At 45.0% G+C, this 26,597-nt stretch overlaps 1 protein-coding gene across 10 annotated transcripts in view; it reads left to right on the forward strand.

The window, feature by feature from the left end:
* LOC137347681 (disabled homolog 2-interacting protein-like) overlaps positions 1-26,597 on the forward strand; it is an 860,897-nt gene that overhangs the window by 668,494 nt on the left and 165,806 nt on the right. For 2 of the 10 annotated variants that reach the window (XM_068012393.1, XM_068012397.1), the window contains exon 1: positions 24,622-24,916. The exons of the other annotated variants lie outside the window; for them this stretch is intronic. Coding sequence is in view for 1 of the 2 variants with exons in the window: in XM_068012397.1 (XP_067868498.1) it covers positions 24,914-24,916 (3 nt within the window). In the remaining variant the exon portion in view is untranslated. Of the gene's footprint in view, positions 1-24,621; positions 24,917-26,597 lie in introns of those variants that run through there. 10 annotated transcript variants of the gene reach the window in all.

Below are 26,597 nucleotides of genomic sequence, written 5' to 3' on the forward strand. Positions count from 1 at the left end.
CAAAATTCAAGAAGCTCGACACCATCCAGTTCTGCAAGGGAGTGACTAGGTCTCGGGAGGTCTGCAAAGGGGGCTTGGTCTCAGGTGGTCTGCAAGGGTGGGGGGCTGGGTCTTGGGTGTTCTGCAAAGGGGAGCTTGGTCTCAGGTCGTCTGCAAGGGGGAGGCTGCATTGGTGGGGGGATCTTGGTCTCGGGTGTTTTGCAAGCGGGACACTTGGTTTTGGGTGGCAGTACTGGGTGCCACACCATTGGATGGCAATATCGGGTGGCAATACTGCTGGATGAGAGGGTTCAGTGCCCATACTGCTGGGTGAGAGGGTCGGCTTTCAGCAAGGGTGGGCACTGAGAGCCATTAGCGAGCCTGCTGAGAGAAGTAGCAAAGGGAAAGCTGCCAAGGCAGGTTCGTCTCTGCAAGGACAGCAGTCTGGAGGTTTACTGATCCACCTAGCATGCGTCTCATACACCCTGTCTTTTTGGACCCCCATGGCTTGATGCAGTACCTCTGATGGAGGGAGGGCCAGGAGGAAGCTGCACCTGCCTGTGAAGCTCCACTATGAGAGTGACAGCAACTAGCCATGCCAAGAAGTGCCCACTTGCACCGCAGAGTGTACCGGACTCAACTCAGCTACCTCCAAATGTCTGAGCAGCATTGTCAGCGAAGACTGCGCCTCTCCAGGGAGGCACCAACTCATGCACCCTGCTGTAGGACGAGTCACGACCTATGGGAATTGGTGGTTACCCTATCCCCGTGGCCTTGAAGATCACCGTGGCATTTAACTTTTCCATGTTTGGATCATTCCAAAGATCCACAGGGAACATATGTGGTATCTCCCAGGCAGCAGCCCATCACCACATCGAGGTGACCAATGCCCTGTTCAGGAGGGCCGGCGACTATGTGCGCTACCGGACCGATCCTGACAGGCAGAGAGGGCAATCAGATTTGGGGCCATTGCTGGATTCCCCCAGGTGCAAAATGTGGTAGATTGCACACATGTGGCCATCAAGGCTCCAACGGACCAGCCAGCCATCTTCATCAACAGGAAGGGCTTCCATTTCATCAAGGTTCAATTGGTCTGCGACCACCGAAAGCTTCCTGCAGGTAAGTGCCACCTTCCCGAGAAGCAGCCACAAAGCCCACATACTTAGACAGTTCCACTCACCTTCAGGGATGGATTCTTGAGTACAAGGGCTACCCATTGAAGACATGGCTCCTCACACCTGTGAGAAACCCTTGTAGTGCAGCAGAGGAGAGCTACAACACTTGCTATAGCTGTACCTGAGCAACCATCGAGCAGGCCATTGGGCTACTGCTCATGGGATTCCGATGCTTGGACCAAACCAATGGAGCCCTGCAGTATGCTCCAGCGAACGTCTCGCGTATCGTGGTGGTCTGCTGTGCTCTACACAATCTAGCCCTGCAGAGGGGGGGAGGTCTTACATGACAAGGACATGATTGAATGCCACTCCTTCACCGACGAGGAGGACATGGAGGAGGCTAATGAACAGGAAGCACTGGATGTTGAACCCCTTGCACCAGAGTCCAGGCACATTGAGCAACGGGCCAAGGAGGCAAGCGACACTCATACTTACCAGCTTCCAGCCACCATGATGGCTTCTCAGAGTAAGATCTAAAATGACTGCATTCAATCTGTCGCCTCTTTTCTACTTGTCTTCCATGCCTAGCACCCAGCTAAACCACTATGGTCCATGGGAGACACTCATCAAATGAGGGCTGTGCCGACATTGGCAGCCACTAAGGAGGAAGGGTGAAGTCAGTAGCTCACAATTAAGGCACGATAGATTAATAATTTTCCACAATGAAAGTTAATTTCAAAAACAAAAAATCTTTATTAGACAAAACAAATGGCAAATGTCAAACATCCATGAAACCCCAAGCTTGTCTAGGTGGTTTTCTTTACACGTAACTCCTGCGCTAGCAATTGGGCTGGAGGCAGGCTGCTGATCATGCTGCCTCTTAGCCTGTGATGACTTTGGCGGCTGTCCTCTGGCTCCCTGAGGCCTGGAGGGCCCCGGCTGCCTGAGGGTTTCCTGCACTAGTGCAGGACTGTCCTCTGGTGTTACAGCTACTGGAGCTGCGCTCACTGGCAGAGAGACTAAAGAGCAGCTGTTCACACTCAGATCACCCTGAGGGGAGCCCCCATCTGTGAAGGCCAGCCTCTCTTCCTCCCTTTCAAGGCTCACTTGAACCTCTCTGCTGACCAGAGAAGGACGTAGAGCTGAGAAGACTTCAGGGCCTTGTTCTTCTCTCGCCTTGCCACTGATGCGTTGAGCTCATGGCCAAGGCAATGGTGTGCAGGTCTGTGCACATTTGTGGGATCTGGCTGCCCATGAGGGTCGCCAATCATTTGATGGAGAAAGCCATGTGCTCACATGCCTGAGACCTGGCAGCACTCATGGCATGGATGGATTCCTCCATCATCTGCTCGTGGCTGCACATGGCCTCTGGCATCTCTGCCAGATGTTGCCTTACCCCACTCTGCAATTCCAACATACCCTGTACTGTCGACACCAGGGGTTCGTCATGATCCTGGGGCTCAGCATGGGCCTGGCCACCCACAGTTCTCTGACTGTCAGTGGCCTCGGCAGTCTCAGTCTTGGCCAGCTGCTCAGGTGCGAGTGCGGTGCTTTCACCAGCTTGTGACCCTGATTCTAAAGCTGAGCAGAAGCCCACCGAGGTGAAAGTATCTGCACTGGTGGAAAGTGCTGGAGAGTCATGTGATGGTGGATCGTCTGACTGCTGATCCGTCTCAGAGGTGGAATTATGTCCCTCTTCTACCGGTGTCTCCTGTGAACGCCGAACTGCATGAGAGAGAACATAAACGTGTGGGTTAGGCTGTGCAGATCTCGTCATGCCAACCATACATGATGTGATTCTCCAGAAGTGAGCTGTATGTCGATGGAAGACAATCCTCCCTCTCTTGCGTAGAGACTCCAGTCTCACCATCCAATATTAAGTGGATCCCCACTAGTTCAAGTGCCGCCTCCTCAGCCATGGAGGGAAGCCTGATGTCTGGGATGCCTTCGCCAATCTGTGATGTCTCCTTGCTTTTAGGGCCCTCTTGTCTTGCAAGTGGAAAGAGTGAGATAGTCATACTTCACATAGAGATCAACATGACAATTCTGCTAGTGGCAGCCCCTCATCCCCTACTGGGGTACCCTATACAGCTCATCCTCCCATCAGCTCACGGGAATTAATGGGGGGTGAACTGTGAAAGAAGGTGACCTGTAGCCAAGATGTAACCATGCATCTGTCAGGATAAGGTGATGCCTAACCTCCTATACCGACTCCTTTGTGGTGCCTCCCTCTCCGTGTCTCGCTTCCTCCTGCATGGCCACATGCAATCCCTAAAAAGGAGAGAGATATAGAGCAGTCACTTTAGTTGAAAGAAGGTCATTGATCCTCTTGTGGTACTGCACCCATGTTTGGGGGATGACCCCATGGCTGCTGACATTCTCTGCGATCTCCATCCAGCCTTGCTTGGTCAGGCGGGAGGACCTCTTCTTGCCATCGCTGGGTAAGAGGATCTCCAGCCTTTCCCTTGCAGCCTGGAGGAGAATCTCGAAGGAGGCATCGCTAAACTGTGGGGCCACCTGGTGTCTTCCTTCAGCCATGGTTGCTGCAGGGTCGCATTCAGCTCCTTTCCTTTCAGGCAGCAGAAGGGGTCCCGGGGCAGCAGAGGCAGCAAAACGGGTCCTGGGACAGCAGAGGGCACTCAGGAAGGCACTCTTTCAAACCAGGCAGGAGTGAATGCAGAGCAGGCAGACCTTTAAATATGGTGCCAACACCTGCTCTCGAGTCATCTGATGCCATAATCAGTGCCTCAAATCACGCCTCCATCGCATGATTGGCAGGGCCCGGCACCTCTCTTTATAGTTGGCTGGCTGCCATGTGATCACAGTGGGCTGGCTGCACACGTGATGAGTGGGGACGATGCCCATTTCCAGGTTCACCGCCAGGACCCACAATGAGTGCACTAAATCCAGCCCCGGTATAGACTCTGCAGGCTCAATTTTATCAGTCCTTTGGAGACGGGCTGGGAGGGGGGAGTCTCGTAAAATGGTGGCAGAAGGCGTCAGGGATGGAGCCTGACGTCTGCCTGCTGCTACAGGATATTCTCAATGGCAGGAATGGCAGCAGCCAATTAAACCAATTAATGGCCACTTCCTGCCCCCGCCTGCATTTTACCAGCATTGGAAGGACCACCAGGTAAGCCTTGGCAGCTGCCCATCGGATTCCCATGGAGAGGGGGGAAGGGGTGTCCTTATGGCCACTCCATAGCCCATGGAGGGGGCCCTCAGCGACAATGGCTACCACTGGAGTGTCACACCTCTGATCAATGGGGCCTTCCTGCCTGGTGAGACACTGGGCACGTGACCTGCAGCCAAGGCAGGGACAAGGGTAGCATAGATGCAGCTCCCTGGAGGGTGAGGTTGCACACAAGTTCTGCTGCATAGGACTCAGATGAGCACTTTGATGGGGCAGGCTACAGAAGAAGGCTGGAGGGTATGCATAATGATATACTTGGTGCAATGTCGAGGGGCTGGGAGGGGTCCAGCACCAATTTTGCACAAGGCTTTGCACAGAGCTTGACGCCCATCCTACCCTATCCAGCAAGGAACTGGTGGCCAGCTCTATTCATGTACTTGCAGACCCAACCACGATACAGCATGCGATGGCTGATATCTCAGTTTCCATTGAGCACAAGCAGAACCCACCCAAAGTCTGGGTGTTGCAGTGGAAGCTCAGAAGATTACCATGCAAGGGCAGCTTGCTGCTATGCAAGTTCTAACTGCTGCCATCGTGGCTACACATAAAAAGGGCTTTGCAGGGTGTCAGACCAGTGCAGTAATCTGTCCTCCAACAGATTACTGGAATTGCTGAGGCACCACCCAGGGGAGTGGCAGTGGCTTCATGAAGCACAAGCCTGCTGTCCTCTCTCAGGATGACAGCATTCGTCTTCCCACCCTGCCATTCCACCAGGGCCCTTGCTGTTGCCTGTCAGCTAGCCAGTCCAGACTATTGCGACCCGTGCTGAGATGTCACAGTCCGAAGCCAGGCCTAGGAACAGAGCATCTCGAGGTTGTCCTGCAAGGCCATCTGCAGTCTCCCTCACTACCACCAGTCATGCTGCAGCCACTGGTGTAGCACTGTGTAGAGGTACTAGGACAGACAAAGGCACATGGCAGATAAGCACTAAGAGAATGCACAATGGTGATTAGTTGACATTTGCATGCAATGTGACATGATTTGATTTATAAGTATTTATTTTGTGTTGGCTTTTTATTTTTGAATTGGGCCAATTGATGGTCAGTAACAGAGGAAAAGTAAATGTGGGACTGTTGGTGAGTGGGCATCGGAGTCGGATGAATCATTCGCAGATAGCCCGACCAGAAAGAGACTGTGTTAGTCGCCTCTTCCCTTCCTCTTCCTCCTCCTCCTCTTGCTGCTTTTGCTGTTCCTCAGCTGCTCCATATAGCTGGTGGCAAAGGCTGTGCTTTTATGATGGTGAGATTGTGTGGCATGCAACAGATCATCATAAATCTTGACACCGCTCTACTGGGTACTCCGGTTTCTTCCAGAGTGATCCAGGCAGTGGGAACATTGTTTCAGTGTGCTATTGATGTGCTGTATGGTATTTTGTATGGCAGCATTGCTTTCGTTTTATGCATGCTGCCCATGTGTGCATGGGCGCACCAGAGTCATGAACCACGTTGTCAACAGATAGCCCCTGTTAGCCAGAAGCCACCCTTTGGTTTGTCATGGTAGCCACAGAATGAAAGCATCATGACTGCTGCCAGTATACTGTATGCCAGCATATATGATATGCTGTGTATGGTTGCATAACAGCTGGCCGTTGAAGGAGTGGAATCCCTTTTGGTTGCGGTACATCTCAAGAGTTGACATGCGGTGCCCGCAAAGTGACGTGCGTGCAGTCAGTGGCACCCTGCCCCATGGGGGAAGCCTGCTATCCTTCCACCAGATGCTGTCTGATGAGGGAATGAAATGTAGTCACCTGTCTTGAAATACAGAGCCTCAGTGCAAAGGTGGAAAGCAAACTGCAAGATGTTGCAAGTAATCCCGTACTCCAGTCTGGAAGAAGTCTGATGCATTAAAGTTCATGGCTACAGTCACCTCTACAGCCACTGGCAATGTAGTCCTTGCTGTGATCTGAGGCTGTGGCTATAGAAGGTGGCAGATTTCAGTGAGAGTGCCTTCAGGAGAGCAGGAGAAAAATCATTAAAATCTACTTGATATTATAGGCCTGTTTTAACTGCTTGATAACTTCCAGCATTGATCCTTTCAATACAAGGCTTTTCTTTATAACACAATGATACTTAAAATGTTTAGTTTAGTTTAGTTTAGAGATACAGCACTGAAACAGGCCCTTCAGCCCACCGAGTCTGTGCCGACCATCAACCACCCATTTTATACTAATCCTACACTAATCCCATATTCCTACCACATCCCCACCTGTCCCTATATTTCCCTACCACCTACCTATACTAGGGGCAATTTATAATGGCCAATTAACCTATCAACCTGCAAGTCTTTGGCATGTGGGAGGAAACCGGAGCACCCGGAGGAAACCCACGCAGACACAGGGAGAACTTGCAAACTCCACACAGGCAGTACCCAGAATTGAACCCAGGTGGCTGGAGCTGTGCGGCTGCGGTGCTAACCACTGCGCCACTGAAATGGTTCATTACTGGGGAAAAGTTCAAGTTAAAGATGATTCAACAGATTTTTAACAATTTAATTTTTTTTTAGTATTTTAAATTGCTTTATGTACTGTAATGGTTGTAATGGTGACCGTAAAAGAAAAATAGTGGATGCAAAATGTGCTTTCTTGACTTGATGCTGTTATTTGAAAGTAATTAATTCTAAGTGGTGTGCTTTAAGTCATTTCTCAGCTATGATGAGGCACAATTAATGCAAATCTTCCTTTTTTGTCATAATTGGGTGCTCGTTGATTTTATAATTTTGTAGTCACTGTAGGCTTGGTTAATCAGATACTAGAAGTAACTTAATAATCAAACTATGTGTATGAGAGAGAGAATTTGCTACATTGTTAAAATTCGATTATTTAAATTAAATTACTTTTTTCCTTGCAAGTAAAACCTCTTACAATGCTATTATTCTTCATATAGGCTGTGAAGTCTCTCCAATCATGGATTTCACGGTAATGTCTATTGACTTTTAAAAGTCAGTTCTCAGCATAAACATGGATAATATCACACCCAGACATTGTAGAAATTTATTTGAGACTTTCATATTAATTAACTTGTAATGAACTGATGCGATCTCACGTTCTAATCTAATTTCTTTTAAATATGTTGAAAATATGCAATTTCAAAATCTTCATCTTGCTAGTTTTATTTGGGGTACGTTATAGTCTTTTAAGTATTTTTGTGCAACGTGCTTTATTAGTTGGGTTTTGGCTTGATTGTGAACTTTTGTGATTTTAGAAGGTGAGGAAGCTAGAAAAGTGGGAAATGAAGCATATTCTTGCATCTGGTGTTCACATCAGGCATTCATGATTTTATTCATGGGGTTTATGCTGGTCAGAAACTTAAAAATTCATCTTAACCATAAACCCTTATGCTGCCGTTTTCTGAGGGAAGACATTCCTGATGTTTCAGAACCAATGCCTGTGGCATGCAGCAGAGCCTGATGACAAAGCAAAGCAACAGCATTAGGTTGGAATCACAGCACCTACAATGAGGAGTGCGTTAGGGAGTGACAGTGTGGTGAACTGTCAGCACAACACAAAAGCAAAATACTGCAGCTGCTGGAAATCGGAAATAAAAACAGAAAATGCTGACAATTAGCAGGTCTGGCAGCATCTGGCGAGAGAAAGAGAGTTAACATTACAGGTGTGTGACCTTTCATCAGATTTGGGAAAAGTTAGAAATGTAATAGGTTTTGAGCGTGTGAAAGTGGGAAGGGTGGGAAGAAGAACAAAAGGGAATGTCTGTGATAGGGTGGAGGGCAGGAGAGATTAAATGACAAAAGGTTTCATGCTGCAAGACCAACGGAAGTAGTATCACCCTATCACAGACCTTCCCTTTTGTTCTTCCCACCCTCCACTGGAACACTAAATTGTAATACCTCAGGGGTGTAAGTTTATTTCACATCCTCTGGCATCTGTGTAAGTTTCAAGTCAGTGGGATGGGCAATAATAATGAGTGGAGACAAATTTTTATAAGAGATGGGATATGATTTACACAGACTCCAAGACAAATTGTAACGGCATTTCTCCAGTGGTACTGACTGTCAATCTGGGCTCGACTCGGAACCGAGCCACAAAGGTGGAAGGACGATAGCCATGTCTGAAGATTTGAGCTATATTAGAAAAATGCTGGAGCTAAACCTTCAGTTTGTTTTATTTCTGCTGATACTTCAAAAAAAAAATGAGAAAATGGTTTAGAAATTCTGACCTCAGACCCCTCAGAGGTAACTGACTTGAAGCTTGTTTCAACTGATAGTAGCAGATAAAATGCTTTAAAAATCTGAGTGGTTACCTTCTCTAGTAAGACATTTCAATTGTACAGGAGTAAAAATAATCAGCTTTTTAAATACCTATTTTAAATGTAATTGTACAAGAAAGTATTCTTATTGTTTCATTATTTCTATGTAATTAGCCTTTTCAACAAGGATTTTAGTAATTCAGCCTTAAGCTATGGGTTTCTAATTTTAAATAAATAGACATCTCGGAGTAATAAATATTTCTTTGTTCACTCTTGTATTTCTGATAAATGAAAACAGTAGTGAAGGTGGCTTAGCAATATACCACCACAATCAATAAATTTGAGTAATGTTTTATGTATCTTTGCCTCCATGTGATATTCCAAATGTATGAGTGCCCAGGAATAATTCAAGTAGTAATACTACAATTCTTATAAATAAATGAAAAAAGGTAATGAAGAAAGATTAAATAAAATTAAACATGTAGCTAATTTTCAGAGTGCTGAAAGACCAACAATTTGTTCCAACTAAGAAATTTGTTTCAAATTATCAAAGAACCATTTTCCTGACGGTGAGGAGCTTGCAATGGCAGTCGTCAGGTAATGAGCTATGACAAGTTAGAACAGTGGAAAACAGAAATCACAACGTTAGAACATGTCAAAAAAAAGTAAGATTTGTATCTCCATAAACGTGGAGGTCCCAAATAAGAGACTCTTCGTTGGACGCATTTCCATTTTTGATTATTTTTTTTTACAAAGGAGTGGCAACTGTAATCAATTGTGTGATCATTTAAAGGAATGGCCCTGCTCCTGAATTTCTGATATATGCAGCTGGGTTTTATGTAGTTGCCGCTGAGTGCGGTGGCGGCCGTAAAAGATGGTGGCCCGCATGCACACACGGCTGTCACTTTGCGGAGCCGTCGCGATCGTAAACGTAGGGCTCGTTAACATGCCCGAGGCGGACCGCTCCTCCGATGATATGGAGGGGGTGGTGCGAGCCGTCCCAGGCAACTGCGCCACTGCGCAGGTGCCGTGCCAATTTTAAAGGGCTTAGAACTTTAAATGACAGTTGAAATTTTTAAAGAGACAGTGAATTTAAAGTTAATAAAACTAATTTATAAAATCTTTCCAGGCCCTCTCCCACTACCCCCCCACCCCCCCACAATTGCATTACATGTCATACCTGCCCTCCCCCCCCCCCCCCCAAAAAAAATGACCTCCCCTTCAGAAAGGTCAGAAAAGGTTCAGAACCTTTTACCTTTACCCCTTCCTATCACCCCCTAGACCAATCAGGTAAGTTTGACCTCGCTCCCCTCCCTCCCTCCCCCCCCCCACACTGATAAACTTACCTCCTCCCCCCTCATACATTGGGAAACACTTATAAGTTTGATTAGAACCAGCTGTTTTCCTACACCTGGTAAGGTTGACACATTCATTGTTGGTGTTGTTGAACATGATGCTACTTTTGATCACATTGTGCTGGTATTGTTACAATGGTTACAAGATAACGTACAAGCCTCGTCCACCATCATTGCATTTCAGAAATTACATTTTTAATCAGAAAATCGAGCACATAGCATAGATTTTCCATTCTGTGCTCCTGGGGTGGGGGGGTTGGTGGTGGTGGTGACAAGGCTCCCCATCGCACCACAGCCTCACAAAATCTACCTCATAGTGTACAGAATTGTGCCGGTCCTAATGTTCCATGGATCATATGCTCTTTGTTCCCTGCATTGTCAGATTGAAAAATTGACTCTTTGATCTTGCCTCAATAGATTTTTTTCGTTTGAGTGCAGTGTTAGAAATGATACATGGGTTTTCATGTGTACACTAAAAATTATGGTCAAACCTTTAGAAGAAACTTGTGGGTCCTGAAAATAACTCTATTTATCAGGAGTTCATCTTACTGAGGTCTGAGGTTCTTTACTAATTGATGGCATTTCCAATAGAACTAGGAGAAACATTAGCTACAATGAGAGATTTCTAATAGAATTTGTTGTAACAATGTTCCAATGTATGTTGGGATAGTTGCTTTGCCATATTTTTGAACCAGTTTAATTTTTTAAATTGCTTTCTTTATACCTAAAACAGCAGTGTTTATATTTTATAATGCAGTGCATGAGTCTAGAGAACAGAGCTAATCCTTCAAAGGTAAACCTGATGTTTGGTGATGTTCTATGGTACTTTAATTCATATCTGTCCCATGAATCTGTCAGGAGGATCTGCTTTGAAAACGCCTGATTAACCCAAAGCAAGCATTTAGGTACAGATGAACCACGCACTGGGTCTGAGGTTTCAGATCTAGTGGAACTCAAGTAATAAACTTTTTATGCGCATATGGCAGTTAACTAAGACAATATATATTTGCTTCTGAATAAAAATATTGTTGTGTAATCAAAAGATTTTCAACAATTACAGGCTAATTTAGCAAGGTACAGGGGTTCAAAGTAAGAAAATGAAAAATCGTCTAATCGCTCTTTGCAGGCATATGTCTGTAATAGAGAGATACAGCACTGAAACAGGCCCTTCAGCCCACCGAGTCTGTGCTGACCATCAACCACCCATTTATACTAATCCTACATTAATCCCATATTTCCTACCACATCCCCACCTTCCCTCAATTCTCCTACCACCTACCTACACTAGTGGCAATTTACAATGGCCAATTTACCTATCAACCTGCAAGTCTTTGACTGTGGGAGGAAACCAGAGCACGCAGCGGAAACCCACACGGTCACAGGGAGAACTTGCAAACTCCGCACAGGCAGTACCCTGAACCAAACCTGGGTCGCTGGAGCTGTGAGGCTGTGGTGCTAACCACTGCGCCACTGTTGGCTGATCAAGAAAGGGATTGATGGTAGTCATGTCGGCCAGGCTTCCCCACTTTCAGAGCTGGGCAGGAATTGTGTAAATGCAGTAGACTTGATAACAGATTTTTAAAAGGGAGAAAGAGAAAATTCTATTCAGGTTTTGTACACTGTTTCACTCAGTAAGAGAATAATACAAATGTGACAGGTTTTTTACTGGAATTCTATAATAGTCTGGAGATTAAATTAAATTGAAATGCAATTGAAAAGGAAAGTGTTACTCGAAATAGTGGTCTTACTGGCATGATGAAAGGCAACCACATTATGCAGTATGTGCTTGTAATTTGCTGAGAGGATATTTCCCAGTAGGATAGAGATATTAATCAGTATTAGAACTAAGCTATGTAGAGTATACAGGCAATTCATTTAGCTATTGGCAATGTAAATCATAAGTTGAAATTGAAGATACCACTTCTCAGGAACTACCTAAAGACGCAAGGTTAAGTAAAAAAAAAACTTTCTGTTGATGTTTACAGTATTTGTTACAGAAAACTCTGTAGATTTGTTAGTTCGTAGCTCTCCTGGATTTCTTTACAAAGGTCGTAGCTCAGATTCTATTGCACTATGTACATCCTATATTCTATATCTGTCCCAGTATTGCCTGGGGTACTACCCTTGTGAACTGTTGTGAAGTACTGTTCCCTGCCAGAGGATTGAAAATGTTGTGACAAAGCTTGTCATCTGGTTTCAAATGATCAGTGGGAGAGGTGATTATTTTTACATAAATTCCAATTCAGCATTTGCCCAGAATAATTTATTATGCTGCAGAATGAACACCTTGGCTGAAATTTTCTGGGCCCTTTGACAATGGGCTGGGTAACAGGAAGGCTGGCCAGATGGCATGGGTAGGCAATTCAGGTCGTGGGGGGGGGGGGGGGTTCCTCATGTCTTCCTGCCGCCATGCCATTTTGCCTGTGGTGGGAAAGCTGGCAGATTGTTCGCTTGCTGTGATGCCAAATGAACTGCTTAAAAGTGATCAACTAAGTGCCACTTCCTACCTCCACGTGCATTTTGCCCGCATCGGAGTTGGGGGTGGGGGGGCAGCGTCGCCACTTCGGGGAGAGCACCCAGTGAAAATGTGGTTGCCAGCAAGTTCCGGAGGGGTAGGGGTCCTCCTTTATGGGCACTCCATGGCCCATTGAGGGGCCCCTGCAGCAGTGGCAACCCTCAGCAACAGCGCCACCAGCACTCAGTGAACCCCTCCCCCCACCCCCATCACCATGGCCTGCCTACCTGACTCGGGCGTCCCCCAACCCCCACTTACCTATCTTCGAGGGCGACCAGCCATTGAGGTGCTATCTCTGATGTTGCAGCCTCAGCAACAACCACCGCCATCCTTAAATGGATGGCCACTCCAGCAGCGGCCACTTGGCTGCTGCCAGCAATATGCCTCCCTGGTCCTGCCATTGGCTGAAGCGGGATCACTACCATTTTCAGCTCTGGTGGCGGGACCTCTGGCGCCTCCACAAAATTCAGCCCTTTGAAAGTTTTGATTCAGAAATGTACTTTTAAATAATGTATATTTTAGTAAGAAGCTCTCAGATGTAGCTAAACAGGGTAACCAGATGTAGATTATGTCATTATTCATTAAACATATCACTACCATTGGTTTGGGGAATCTCTGAGCCTTTGAAGGAGATTAAATTAACCTTCACTTTCTAGCTATGAATAGTGAGACATAAAACACACAGACATAGTTAGCCAAGCAGAGGTTTTTGAAAAAGAAGATAGTGGGGCAGTCGAGTAGCAAGCAGGTTGGTGTGCAGAACAGAATGTTCAGAAATGATCTTATTTAAGTCAGGTATTACCACACATTAATGGGAAGTGTGCGTCTTTGTTATTTTATATTATTGAACAACGATAGCTTGTATGTTTGAATTAAGTGAGTTTGATCATAACTGTAGTTCAGTGCCTTCACCTTAGTGTGAAATAAAGCAGCTTATCATTTTGTATCAAGCCTTGTCCAACCAAGTGTTTGGAAAGATTGAAACACCACATGAAAAAGTTGTGAATATCCGTTTCAAGTCACTAAGAGATACTATGGGCTGAAATTTATGGACGCGCCGCAAATTGAAGCGGCGCGCTCCAATCTCGCTGGTCTTCCTGCATGGATGCGCCGTCGTTGTGCCCCCGCGATATTTCGTGCGGAGGCTCATTTAAATAAAGGGGGTGGAATGGCTGCACCCAATGGCTTAGAGGGGGTGGCCACTCAGGCAATGGCGTCCGGCACTGTTGCACAGGCTCCAACGTCATTTTTAAAGGGCTTCAGGCCCTTCAGTCTCATTTTAATAATTAAAGGTGCCGCTTCACCAGAACCTGCCGAATACTTTAATTTCAACTTAGAACCCCCTCTCCCACAGCCCCCACTGAGTCCGCATGTATTACAGTGACATATCCCCCCCAAATAAACCTTTTAATTTCATGAACTTCCCCCCCTAACTTCAGAACCGTTGACCTTCAATCCCTTTCCATCATCCCCACAACCAATTGCAGTAGTTCTCCCCGCACCCCCCGCCCTGAAATTTTCACTTCCCCACCCCTCCCCACCAGTGTCACGCCTTGGAACTCCGAAAGTCAGTCCCATTTCTCCAGGTTCTATGACTTTGTTATGCAAAACAGAAATAACTTACCATACAAAGCATGGCAGTTACCAGTAAATACAACGTAAAATTCAGTTGAAGCAGTTGAGATTGATTCAGTCATAAAAATGTACATCATGTTTAACCAGTAGCCCTTAAGGGGACTTCTGGGAGTCTTTCCCAAGAGGCAGGTTTTTGGGGTTTTTAAATTTTGGGGGGGACCTACTGCTGACACGATCTTGCTCCATGGTTTATGGTTCAGTTTCCAACAATGGATTTCAAAACACTGCTGTTTCTATCAGCACTGAGAAATAATACATGTTGGAATTCTTCAATCACAGATATAACAGAATAGACTACTGAAGGTTTTTATAGTCTCATTACAAATTCAGGTTTGCCATAGCTACCTTCCCAGATTCAGTGGCACTCCTCAATCTCATAAGCAGATCCCATGTCTCTTACTTAGCACAGATGATTCATACTTGATCTACAAGTACAACAGTGTAACTTGGAGGTGAATAATAGTGGGCTGAATTTCATGAGCCATCCAAGTCGGGGGTCATGGTGGGGTGGCCCGGAAAATTCGTCCAGGAGAGGCCCACCACGAGCCCGGACACTGGGAAGGTCCCGCCGCATTTTACCGGCGGCAGCGAGGCCTCGGTATGGCTGCTCTGCCGCCTTCGTTTTAATATACAAATGAGATTAAAATTAAAGAATAATTACCTATCTGGTAGCGATGGCCGTCCCATGCCGGTATTCCAGCCGTTAGCTGGAACTCCCGTGCGTGAGCGTGACGGGAGGGAAACACCAGTTGGGCAACAACTGGCAAACAACTCCATGCTTCGTTGTGCCTTTTGCACCACTGACCAGTCAATGCCACAGACTGCGGCATGCATTTCATGTATGTGAGTGTGCTTTTCTGCATCCATTCTCATGCCGCATATGGCTCTCCATGAGGTTGGCCACCCTGTCAATGGAGGAGCTCATGCACTCAAAGCACTGAGACATTGTGGAGCACATAAGATGAATATACTCTTCCATTCTCATTCCATGACTCTGCAGTGCGTCAGGTAACTCCGACATGTGGGCGCACTTCTCGTGCTGATGCTCTAGGTTGAGCCACCTGTTTCGTGACTGATGAGGTTCTGTATCTTCACCCTCCTGAGTAGGGCTGCACCTTCTTCCAACCTCTGCCTCCCTTGTATCCTCGTGCTGTTCTCTGCTGTGATGTGTGCTTCACCCTGTGGTATTGTCTCTAATCACGTGTGAGTATCTGTGCTGGTGGAGGGTGTGCAAGAAAGATGGGACGGTGCATGCTTAGAGCTGTTTTTCTCCTCTGACTTCTCGAGAACGTGTTGGCATTTTATGGCCTCCTGTCCTTCTGCAGCTGGCCCTATGGGAGACATAACAGAAGATGAGAAATTAGCACAATCAACAAATGTTTCAATACATGAAATAATGAGATGACAGCTCATGCATTGACAGCTCGTTGTGCGGGGAGCATTGCCATGCATGCCCTGAAACTGGAGATGTTGAAATCTTTTCATCCTGTCTTCCTGTCCAAGGTGGACTCCCATTTCTCCATCTCCAGCGCCCCTGTGGCTTGCCATGCTGGCCACATTAAGCCTTATCTCCTCAAAATGTGTCAGTGCCACAAGCTGGGGCATCCCACCATCCAGACGTGTCCTCTTGCTCTCTCTGACGTTCATCTCCCGTTTGACCTGCAAGGCAAAGAAAGATACAGTTAGGGCTATGCCTCTCTCCCTCACTACTTGCCACTTTTCATTCGCATGAGATGTTGTAGTTTACACTACAGCCTCCTGTCCTACAGCACAAGTGTTCTGACCAATGGTTAATAGGTCATTAAGGCTGCTGAGCACACATCAATCCCATGGTTAGGAGACCTCGATGCGCCTTCAAGATGTCTCTGTCTTTTGCACTCTGCTGAGAAGGCATGCCTTCTGGGTCCATCTTTGGATTCACCTTGGCAGACTTAAGCAGATCAAATGTTTCCTGCACTGGACCCAGTTCCTTCTTACCACTCCTCTGGTGCTGACATTATGAGCCACTTCCAGCCATGCTGCCTTGGTGAGCCTTGCAGGTTTTCTGTTGCCACTGCCAAGGAACAGAATGTTTCTCTGTTTAGTCACCAACTCCAGCAGCACCTCCAGCGTGGCATCGGAGAAACGGGTAGCTGCCCTGGCACAGGGGCCCTCCCTGCCCTCTGTTCAGCTCCTCCTTTCATCATGGGGACGAACAGCTACCGCAGCAATGGCTGTCGTTCGCCCTTTAAATCAGGTTTACTGCTGCCTGTGTCCTGCCTCTTTCCGGTGTCCACTGCCACTAATTGGACATTACTCCAGGCCAATTAGCTACTTAACATATTAAAATTGCAACGCATGCATGTTGCTGGCACGGTGCAGGGTCAGGACCCGGAAATAAATGTGATGTTGGAGTCCCGAGCCCGGAATTGAAATCACAGCCCATCAGTGTCCCCTTGCAGCCAGGTGCTGGGCGACACTCAGGATGATCCAGGTGCAATTGTCTTCTCATCCCAAGGCGAAGCTGCAGCCTCTGCTGGCTTCCTCCCTATTCGGCACAACTCAGAGTAGAGATCACACATACATTTGTGACCCTTCCTTTAACCCCAGTGTTGATGCTTCGACATTGCAGCATTAAATTTTTACTGGGTAAATTACTTGATTATATTCTGTTGTTCATTGTTGTTGTTTTCAACATTATTGGAAGCATCAGAATATCCAGTCCTTAGGAAATTAGGAACGTAGAAATATAAGTTAATAAATATGATTATTTATTGGATAATTTCAATTAGATCATGTTTTGCACAGACTGTTATCCCATGAGCTAGGAGATAGTTGGAACTGGAAGAGAGAACATAATTTCATAACCAGTTCGAATATCGTTGTGTTGTCATAGAAACAAAACTCACATGGCATCTGCAGTGCCTAATTTGGACTGAAATTAAAGCTGCTGGCAGGCTTATATAAAAGACTTCTGTGAAAATTACACATTAACAAATATCAAAAAGCATATTTACTGTACACACAGAGCACTCTGGTACTATCATCTGTCTGTTCTGAGTAATGCCAACACTATGATATCATCAATGTTGCAATGCTCAGATATGTAAACACAAGCCAGGTACACCAGGTAATGGATACCATCATCCCTCTTGCTTAAAACTGTATTGGGGACTCTTGTGACAGAGCAAATTGATGTGACAGTGTGAAAGGTATGGCACACACTGAGTTTACAGCTTTGAGTGCCACCTAAAGGAGGCCAGATGCCTATTCCAGGGGAGGAATCAGAGGCAGGTTGCGGTATGTCACTCTTGTGCAATTCTTAGCGCTTTATTATGGAGAAACATCAGCTGAATAATGTTATGTAGGAATGTACATCTGGCTAGTCCCAGTATTGTGTCACTTGAGGCCCCTTCTCAAATTAAAGAGGAGGAAAACATGGTTGTGAAGAATACATTTTTTAACAGCTGCACTGATAGTTATCAGAATAAAGTGAATGAAATTGATCTGCTTTGTTTTTGTTTTGCTACCACTATTCATTATGAATATTTCAAGTTTCACTGTAGGCGTTATTTTCAGGGCAGTGTGGGTAATAAGAGTCATGCTGTTAATTCAGGCCTAGAAATTTGGCCACACAGAAAATGAGCAGGTTAGCTTCCTTTGCTCCTTCCAGAGAAAAGCTTTTGACATCTGTGGAATATTACAGTTTTAGGGACAAGCAAATCTTCATAGAAATCATGGAAATTTACAGCACAGAAGGAGGCCATTCATCCCATCTTGTCTGTGCCAGTTGCCAAGTAGCCATCCAGCCTAATCCCACTTTCCAGCTCTTTCTGTAGCCTTGTAGGTTACGCCACTTCAAGTGCATATCCAAGTACTTTTTAAATGTTATGAGAGTTTCTGCCTCTACTACTCCTTCAGGCAGCGAGTTCCAGATCCCCACCATCTTCATTGAAAAAATCCCCTCTAAACCTCTTAGCTCTTATCCGAAATCTATGCCCCGGTTATGGACCGCTCAATCAAAGGGAATAGCGCCTTCCTATCCACTCTATCTAGACCCCTCATAATTTTATACACTTCAATTAGGTCTCCCCTCAGCCTCCTCTGTTCCAAGAAAACAGCCCTAGCCTATCCAATCTTTCCTCATAACTAAAATTCTCCAGTCCAGGCAACATCCTCGTAAATCTCCACTATAGCGCAGTGACCAGAACTGCGCACAGTGCTCCAGCTGTAGCCTAACTAGTGTTTTTAACAGTTTCAACATAACCTCTTAGCTGTTATATTCTGTGCCTAGGCTAATAAAGGCAAGCATCCCGTATACCTTCTTGACCACCTTATCTACTTGTCCAGCCAGCTTCAGGGATCTGTGGGCATGCACTCCAAATTCCCTCTGTTCCTCTACACTTCTCAGTATCCTACCATTTACTGTGTATTCCCTTGCCTTGTTAACCTTCCCCAAATGCATGACCTCACACTTCTCCAAATTGAACTCCATTTGCCACTGTTCCACCCACCTGACTAGTCCATTGATATCTTCCTGCAATCTACAGCTTTTTTCTTCATTATCAACCACACGGCTAATTTTGTATCATCTGCAAACTTCTTAATCATACCCCCTATGTTCAAGTCCAAATCATTGATATACACCACAAAAATTCCATAAGATCATGGCTGATCTGCTTGTGGACTCAACTCCACTTTCCTGCCTACTCCTGATACCCTTTGACTCCTTTGTTTGTCAAGAATCTGTCCACCTCTACCTTAAAAACATTCAATGACCCTGCCTCCACCACTCTCCAGGCAAGGGAGTTTCACAGACTCTCAACACTCAGAAAAAATTTATCCTCATCTCTGTCCTAAATGGGAGACGCCTTATTTTTAAACAGTGACCCCTAGTTTTAGCCTCTCCCACAAAAGGAAACATCCTTTCCACATGCACCCTGTCAAGTCACCTCAGGATCTTATATCTTACAATCAGATCACCTTTCATCCTTCGAAACTCCAATGAATATAGACCCAACCTGTCCAACCTTTCCTCATAAGATCCTCATCCCAGGATTCAGTCGAGTGAACCTTCTCTGAACTGCTTCCAATGCAACTATATCCTTTCTTAAGTAAGGAAACCAAAACTGTATAAAATACTCTAGATGTTGTCTCAGCAATGTCCTGTACAACTATAGCAAAACTTCTCTACTTTTGTATTCCATTCCCCTTGCAATTAACGACAACATTTCCTTTGCCTTCTTAATCACTTGCTGTACCTGCATACTAACTTTTTGTGTTTTGTGTACTTGGCCACCCAGATTCCTCTGCAATCTCACCATTTAAATAATATATTCCTTTTCTATTTTTCCAGTCAAAGTGGACAAGTTCACACTTTCCCACATTATACTCCATCTGCCTAATCTTTGCCCACTCACTTAATCTACATATATCATTTTGCAGACTCCTTATATCCTCTTCACAACTTACTCTCCAACCTATCTTTGTGTCATCAGCAAATTTAGCAACCATCCATTTTGCCCCTTCATCCAAGTCATTAATATAGATTGTAAATAATTGAGGCTCCAGCACTAATCCCTGTGGCACTCCATTAGTTACAGCTTGCCAACCCAAAAGCAACCCATTTATGCCTACTCTCTGTTTCCTGTTAGCTAACCAATCCTCTATCCATGCTAATGTGTTATCCCCTATACCATGGGCTCTTATTTTGTTTAGTAACCTTTGATGCGGCACCTTATCAAGTGCCTTCTGGAAATCCAAGTAGGCCACATCCACAAGTTCCCCTTTATCCACGTTGCTTGTTACTTACTCAAAGAACTCTAATAAATTAGTCAAACACAATTTCCCTTTCACAAAACCATGTTGACTGTGCCTGATTGCATTGAAATTTTCTAAATGACCTGTTATAATATCCTTAATAATAGATTTCATCATTTTCCCTATGACAGATGTTAAGCTAACTGGTATGTAGATTTCTGTCATCCTCCTTTCTTGAATAGTGGAGTTACATTTGCTATTTTCTAACCTGATAGGACCTTTCCAGAACCTAGGGAATTTTGGAAAATTAAAACCAATGCATCACTATCTCAGCATACACGTCTTTTAAGACCCTAGGATGAAGTCCATCAGGTCCTGTGGACTTGTCAGCTTTTAGTTCTAATAATTTTTCTCAGTACCCTTTCCCTTAAAGGTCTGCTCGAGTCTGCAATTGAAACCCGACCTGAGCTCGACAGAACCACATCCAGCCCGAGTCCTTTGATTTTTCTCCCGTGCTCGATCCAACCTGACCCAACCACCGGAATGAAGTTGATTATGTTAAAGAGGTTGTGCTCTACCTTGGATGGAATTGGTCACTGCAGACTAGTGCGGAGTCTGGATGCACGTTTCCTGCTTTGACGTCCTGGCTGTTCAAATCTGGAAGCTTTTCACTCCCTGACCAAAAGGCAGCATTGTGTCTGACCCAGCCCTACCTGACCCGAGCCCGAATGCCAGACCTGGAAGAGACACCCGACCCGAACCTGACCCATGTCGTCGGGTCTGGTCGGGGTCGGGTAGCAATGCTCTACTTTCCCTGGTAATTGTTTTAAGTTCCTCCCTCCTTTTCAGCTCTTGATTCAGTTATTTCTGGGATGTTATTTGTATCCTCTGCAGTGAAGACAGATGCAAAAAATCTGTTCAATTCCTCTGCCATTTCCTTATTTTCCATAATTAACTCCCCAGATACTCTCTCTAGAGGACCAACACTTACTTTAATTACTATTTTCCTTTTTAAATACCTGTAGAAACTCTTACTATTTGTTTTTATGGGCTGAATTTTATAAGCCCTCCCCCCTCCCCCCCCCCCAACCGACTTCGGGGGCCATGAGGGGGGGGCCCGCCATGGGCCTCGACTTCAGGAAGGCTCCACCCCATTTTACCGGGGGCGGCGAGGCCTCGGGTGGCCCCCACCCCGGCTACTCGGCCAAAAAAAAAACATTAACATATTTAAATAATGTATAATCACTGCATAATTACTTACCTTTTCACGATGTGGAGGGGAGAGGGGAGGAGTGAAATTTTCAGGGCGCGATGGGGGGAGCAGGACAGATTCCTTCAATTGGCTGAGGGGATGGTGGGAAGGGGTTGAAGGGCAAAGGTAACAAAGTTCAGAGGGGAAAATTGGGGATGGGAAATTTTTTTTATCTGTGGAAAAGACAATAAATGGGTCATGGGGGTGGGAGAGGGGCTTCGATCTTTAATTAAAGTTAGAACTTTAAATGTTCCCTCCATTTTGGTTTAGTTATTTAAATTGCCGGTAAGGGCTTGAAGCCCTTTAAAAATGGCGCCGGCACCTGTACGGTGGCGCCGGATGCCGTTGCCGGGGATGGAATGCCCACCCCTCTACGTCATTTGGGGCGGGCAGTCCGCCCCCTCCATGTTAATGAGCCGCCATGCGAAATATCGCGGCAGCTCTGCAGCGTGCGTCACACCGTTCCGGAAGCTAATTTCCTCTCGTACTCTAATTTCTCTCTCATTATTCTTTTTGTCATTCTTTGCTGTTTTTTATATTCTGTCCAATCTTCTGACCTGCCACGACGCTTTGCTGAATTGTACGCTTTTTCTTTCAATTTGATACTATCTTTAACTTCTTTAGTTAGCCACGGATGGTGCGCGCTTCCATTGGAGTCTTTCTTTCTCAATGGAATGTATCTTTGCTGAGTGTTATGAAATATCTCCTTAAATGTCTGCCACTGCATCGCTACTGACCTATCCCTTAACCTAATTTCCCAGTTTACTTTAGCCAGCTCTGTCTTCAAACTCTCATAATTATCCTTATTTAAGTTTAAAACACTCGTCTTAGATCCATACTTCCCACCCTCAAACTGAATGCAAAATTCAATCATGTTGTAATCACTGCTACCTAGGGGCACCTTTACTATGAGGTCATTATTTAATCCTGTCTCATTACATGTTACCAGATCTAGAGTAGCCTTCTCTCTGGTTGGCTCTGGAACATGCTGCTCTAAGAAACTGTCCTGAAAACACTCTATGAACTCATCATCCAGGCTACCTTTGCCAATCTGATTTGTCCAATCTGTATGTAGATTAAAATCACCCATGATTATCACTGTACCTTTCTCCATTATTTCTTCCTGTATACCCCTCCTACAGTGTGGTTCCTATTAGGGGGGCCTATAAACCACTCCCACAAATGACTTCCTACTTTTACTATTTCTTATCTCTACCCAAACTGATTCTACCTCTTGGATTTTTAGAATTAAGGTCACCTCTTGCTAATGTACTAATGCCATCCTCAATTAACAGAGTTACCACTCCACCTTTTCCTAGTTTCCAGTCCTTCCACAATGTCACGTACACTTGAATATTTAGGTCCCAGCCTTTGTCATCTTACAGCCATGTCTCCGTAATAGCTTTCAGATCATACATATTTATTTCTATTTGAGCTATCAATTCATTTGTTTTGTTACAAATGCTACGCGCACTTAAATACAAAGCCTTCATTTCTCTCTTTTTACTATTTACACAACCTCTCACCTTAACTGCTTGCACACTCTTAATTTTGTACATTCTGTACCTTCCTGCCACACTCTTATTGCTACCTTGCTATCTTGCCTTGTCCTCTTTCTTTAATTTAACATGTATTCTCTCACTTGATCCCTTGCCCCCACTATTTAGTTTAAAGCCCTCTCTACTGCCCTAGTTATATAACTTGCCAGAACATTGGCCCCAGCAGGGTTCGGGTGAAGACTGTCCCAACGGTACAGCTCCCGCTTTCCCCAGTTGTGGTGCCAGTGCCCCATGAATGGAAACCCATTTCTCCCACACCAATCGTTGAGCCACACGTTTAACTCTCTAATCGTATTTATCCAATGCCAGTTTGCTCGTGGCTCAGGTAATATCCAGAGATTATTACCTTTGGGGTTCTGCTTTTTAATTTAGCCCAGAGCTGTTCCTACTCCCTATGCAGAACCTCTTTCGTAGTCCTATCTATGTCGCTCGTACCCACATGGACCACAACTGGATCGTCCCCCTCCCACTGCAAGTTCCTCTCCAGCCCAGAGCAGATGTCCCGAACCCTGGCAGCGGGCAGGCAACACAGCCTTCTGGACTCTGGCTCTTGGCTGCAGAGAATTGTGTCTATCCCTCTGACTATACTATCTCCTATAATCACTACATTTCTGTTTACTCCTTCCTGCTTGAATGGCTTCCTGTACCACGGTGCCATGGTCAGTTTGCTCATCCACCCTGCAGCTCTCGCTGCCATCCATACAAGCTGAAAGAACCTCAAACCTGTTGGACAATTACAAGGGCTGAGGCTCCTCCACTTCTGCCTTCTCGATCCCCTTACCTGCCTCACTCACAGTTGCACCCTCCTGTTCCTGACCACTGACCAAATCAGACGACCCCATCCTATGGGGTGTGAGTGCCTTCTGGAACGAAGTGTTCAGATAACTTTCCCCATCCCTGACGCATCGCAGTGTCTTGCTTGGCCTCCAGCTCACTGACTCTGAGCCGTAGCTCCTCGAGCTGCAGACATGTTTGCCGTGGATCACATCGAAATCCACCCACTCCCACATACTGCAGCTGCAACACATCACCTGCCCTGCCATCCTTAATGTGTTTTAATTAACTATTAAATTAATTATTTTGTTAGTTTTTAAATTAATGCTCCACATCACCAACACTTACTGTAACAACTTAAGCTTCGTAATACAATAAGCCTTACTGCTTAAACTAAAAAAAAACAACAGCAGACTCACCAGCTTTTATGTTATTCTATATTCCAGCTTGTTACACACCTTTCCTAAAAGTAGTGAATTAATCTAGCTATTTGCACACAGATCCTTACAGTAGATGCTGATCAATCAACATGTGACTTTGCTGTAACGTCACTGTTTGCTTTTTTTCACTCTTTCTTCAAACCCAGCATGTGCCGATTCCAAGCAGCTAACTGATGTGCTTCTCCGACTCCCAGGTAAGTGTGGGTCTCGAGCCTCAGCCCAATTTATATCCTCCTGCTCCGGTCTGCTTCCACACAGGCCTGCTTCCACACAGGCCTGCCGCCTCTCCGACTCCCAGGCCTACTCCTGCTCCCAGTTCGTATGTAAAAAGCAAGGGACCTAGTACTGAGCCCTATAAAACCCTGCTGGAAACAGCCTTCCAGTCACAAAAACACCCATCAACTATTACCCTGTGCTTCCTGCCTCTGAGCCAGTTTTGGATCCAATTTGCCAGTTTGCCTTGGCTTCCGTGGGCTGGGCTTTTACTTTTGTGACCAGTCTGCCATGTTAGACCTTATCAACTGCTTTGCTAAAGAGCCGCCTTCTTCCGCTGGCTGATAAAAGCTTGTATTTTATTGCTGGTATCTCATTTTTTCACAGTCCATACAATTGTGCATTTGGTTGCTGTGGTGTGAATTGTATGTGTGACATGAACTCTAGTGTAAAGTAGTCAGAATTGAGTGATTGTAAGATCTCTTCATGGTAAACTGATTTTTTAAAACCACATGAATTGTTAATAGGTAAATGTAGAACAGCGCTGAGAGTTAATTGTTGAAACAGAGAATGGCCACATGGTTAACATGTTACTAATAATGTATTCAGAGACAGTAGAGTGTTTTTGTGGGGTCAAGGGCTTTGTTGCTGCGTTGTGAAGGGCAGGCACCTGATGAGCACAGGACAAAGACCACACAGTCACCAGCTGTGGCCATGCTGAAAGTTGCTGATTTTCTTTACCTCTTCACACTGAATGTTACCGAGACATTGAAGGGTTGGATTACACTGGAAAAAAAGCTGACATCAACTGGAGCTTTGAGAGTGGAGCAGCTATTAACTGCAGCGGAAACAGGGCAGTCTGAGTTGATGGCTGGAATGTACTAAGAAGCTTGTGATGTGCCAGATGAACAACTGAAAGGGAATGGAATAAATATAACTGGAATGGCAAGTACATATTTATATTTGTTGTGTGGAAATGGGAACTTTGAGTTGGAATTCCTTAGAGATTATTAGCTGGGTATTTTGTCAAATCAGTTTTTAACTTCGAGTTAATGGTGGTAAGTGAATCAAACATTCAACTTTACAGTGAGCCTGATTTTAATCAAGAGCTGGAAGCCATTCAGCAGCATTCTGAGGCTTTTGTGTAACTAATTCACAAGCAGTTTTTTTTAAAGTGAATTGCAACCCCTTTGGAAATAGAGAGCATTTATAGTGCTGAGGTATACTCGTTCATTGTATTTACTCAGTCTGGACTCGCATTGCTTTGTCTTTCTATTGTGAAGAAGCATATTTAGATTATGGCTTTCGGCCATTTCTCTGAGTGGACAGAATACATTGTGAAAAATGTTAGCTTCGTGTTTCAATCAGGGTCAGATGGTGTAACAGCCTGAGAGTTCATTTTGAATTCTTCTCTCTGTTTTTCCTTTGTAGTGAAGTCTGTTTCCTAATTCAGTAATTCAACAGATTGTAACATTTAGCTTGAAGCAGCTCCTCCTGGAGATTCAAATCCTTTTGTTTACACTTGTTCTGAATTGTGATTCAGCTGAAACAAATTGAAATAATATCTGCAGCATTCTACTGTACTATTCAGGGTAACCATGTAGTTATCGTTATAAATTAAAATTTGCATTTAAGTCCCTTATCTTGAAATACAACATTGCTCAATGTATAGTGCGAGAATAGGGCTTTTAGTTAAGGTGATATCAAATTGAAATGATTTCAGTTCTTCCTCAGCCATTTGTTCCTCTCAGCACTAGATTGAAATCACTTCGAATAGCAGTTCAGTACTGCTATTCACTTGTTTGGTGCCTACTTCAAATTATAGTATCTGAAAGGAGTAATTTATATATCAGTTCAATTGAACACATTCAGTTTTTATAGCCTACATAAATTAGAAATGTTAGGTCTTATACTGTCCAGATCAGACAATCCTGAAAATTCATTTCTGTTCTGTACTGTTAGCTGTTCTTAGCCAAGACACTACAGTTAGTCTCAGTATTGGTGGACTAGGAAGGGGACTGGGGGGTGTTCCTCCTGATCACTTTCCACTGCCTCCATTGAAAAATGTATGTGTGTGGCTGGCAGACTCAGCTGTGATGCTCCCCAAGGTCAAATAGCCTATTAACAGAGGGAAAGTGTGTTTGTTCCATGACAAAATGTTTGTACAATATAGTCAGATTTTTCTCACTGGCTATGTTGAATAAAGGTATTGTTGGTTGCAGGGCTGATCTGTTTGAAACTGGTTTATTCGTGATTTATGTCTTAGTCTGCTTGCATCTAAATATTGTCATTTAATTTTTGTGATCGCTACAGATGACTAAACATGATTGTTGATTCTGCCTGTAAATTTTATGTAGTGTCAAATAAATAAGTGTGAACAACTTACATGAAGCATGTAAACTAGTTTTATTAAGTTTCATTTTAACAAAGTAGTTAGGGTGGGACTGTTCCCACTTGTGGAAGGGTCAAGAACTAGAGGACACTGATTTGGCGTGATTGGCAAAAGAACTAGATGCGGTATGAGGAATAACATTTTTATGCAGCGAGCGGTTAGTATCTGGAATGCACTGCCTGAGTGTGTGGTGAAGGGAGATTCAATTGTGGATTTCAAAAGAGAATTGGATAA

The sequence above is a fragment of the Heterodontus francisci genome, chromosome 32 (genome assembly GCF_036365525.1).
Source record: "Heterodontus francisci isolate sHetFra1 chromosome 32, sHetFra1.hap1, whole genome shotgun sequence".
Lineage (NCBI taxonomy): Eukaryota > Metazoa > Chordata > Chondrichthyes > Heterodontiformes > Heterodontidae > Heterodontus > Heterodontus francisci.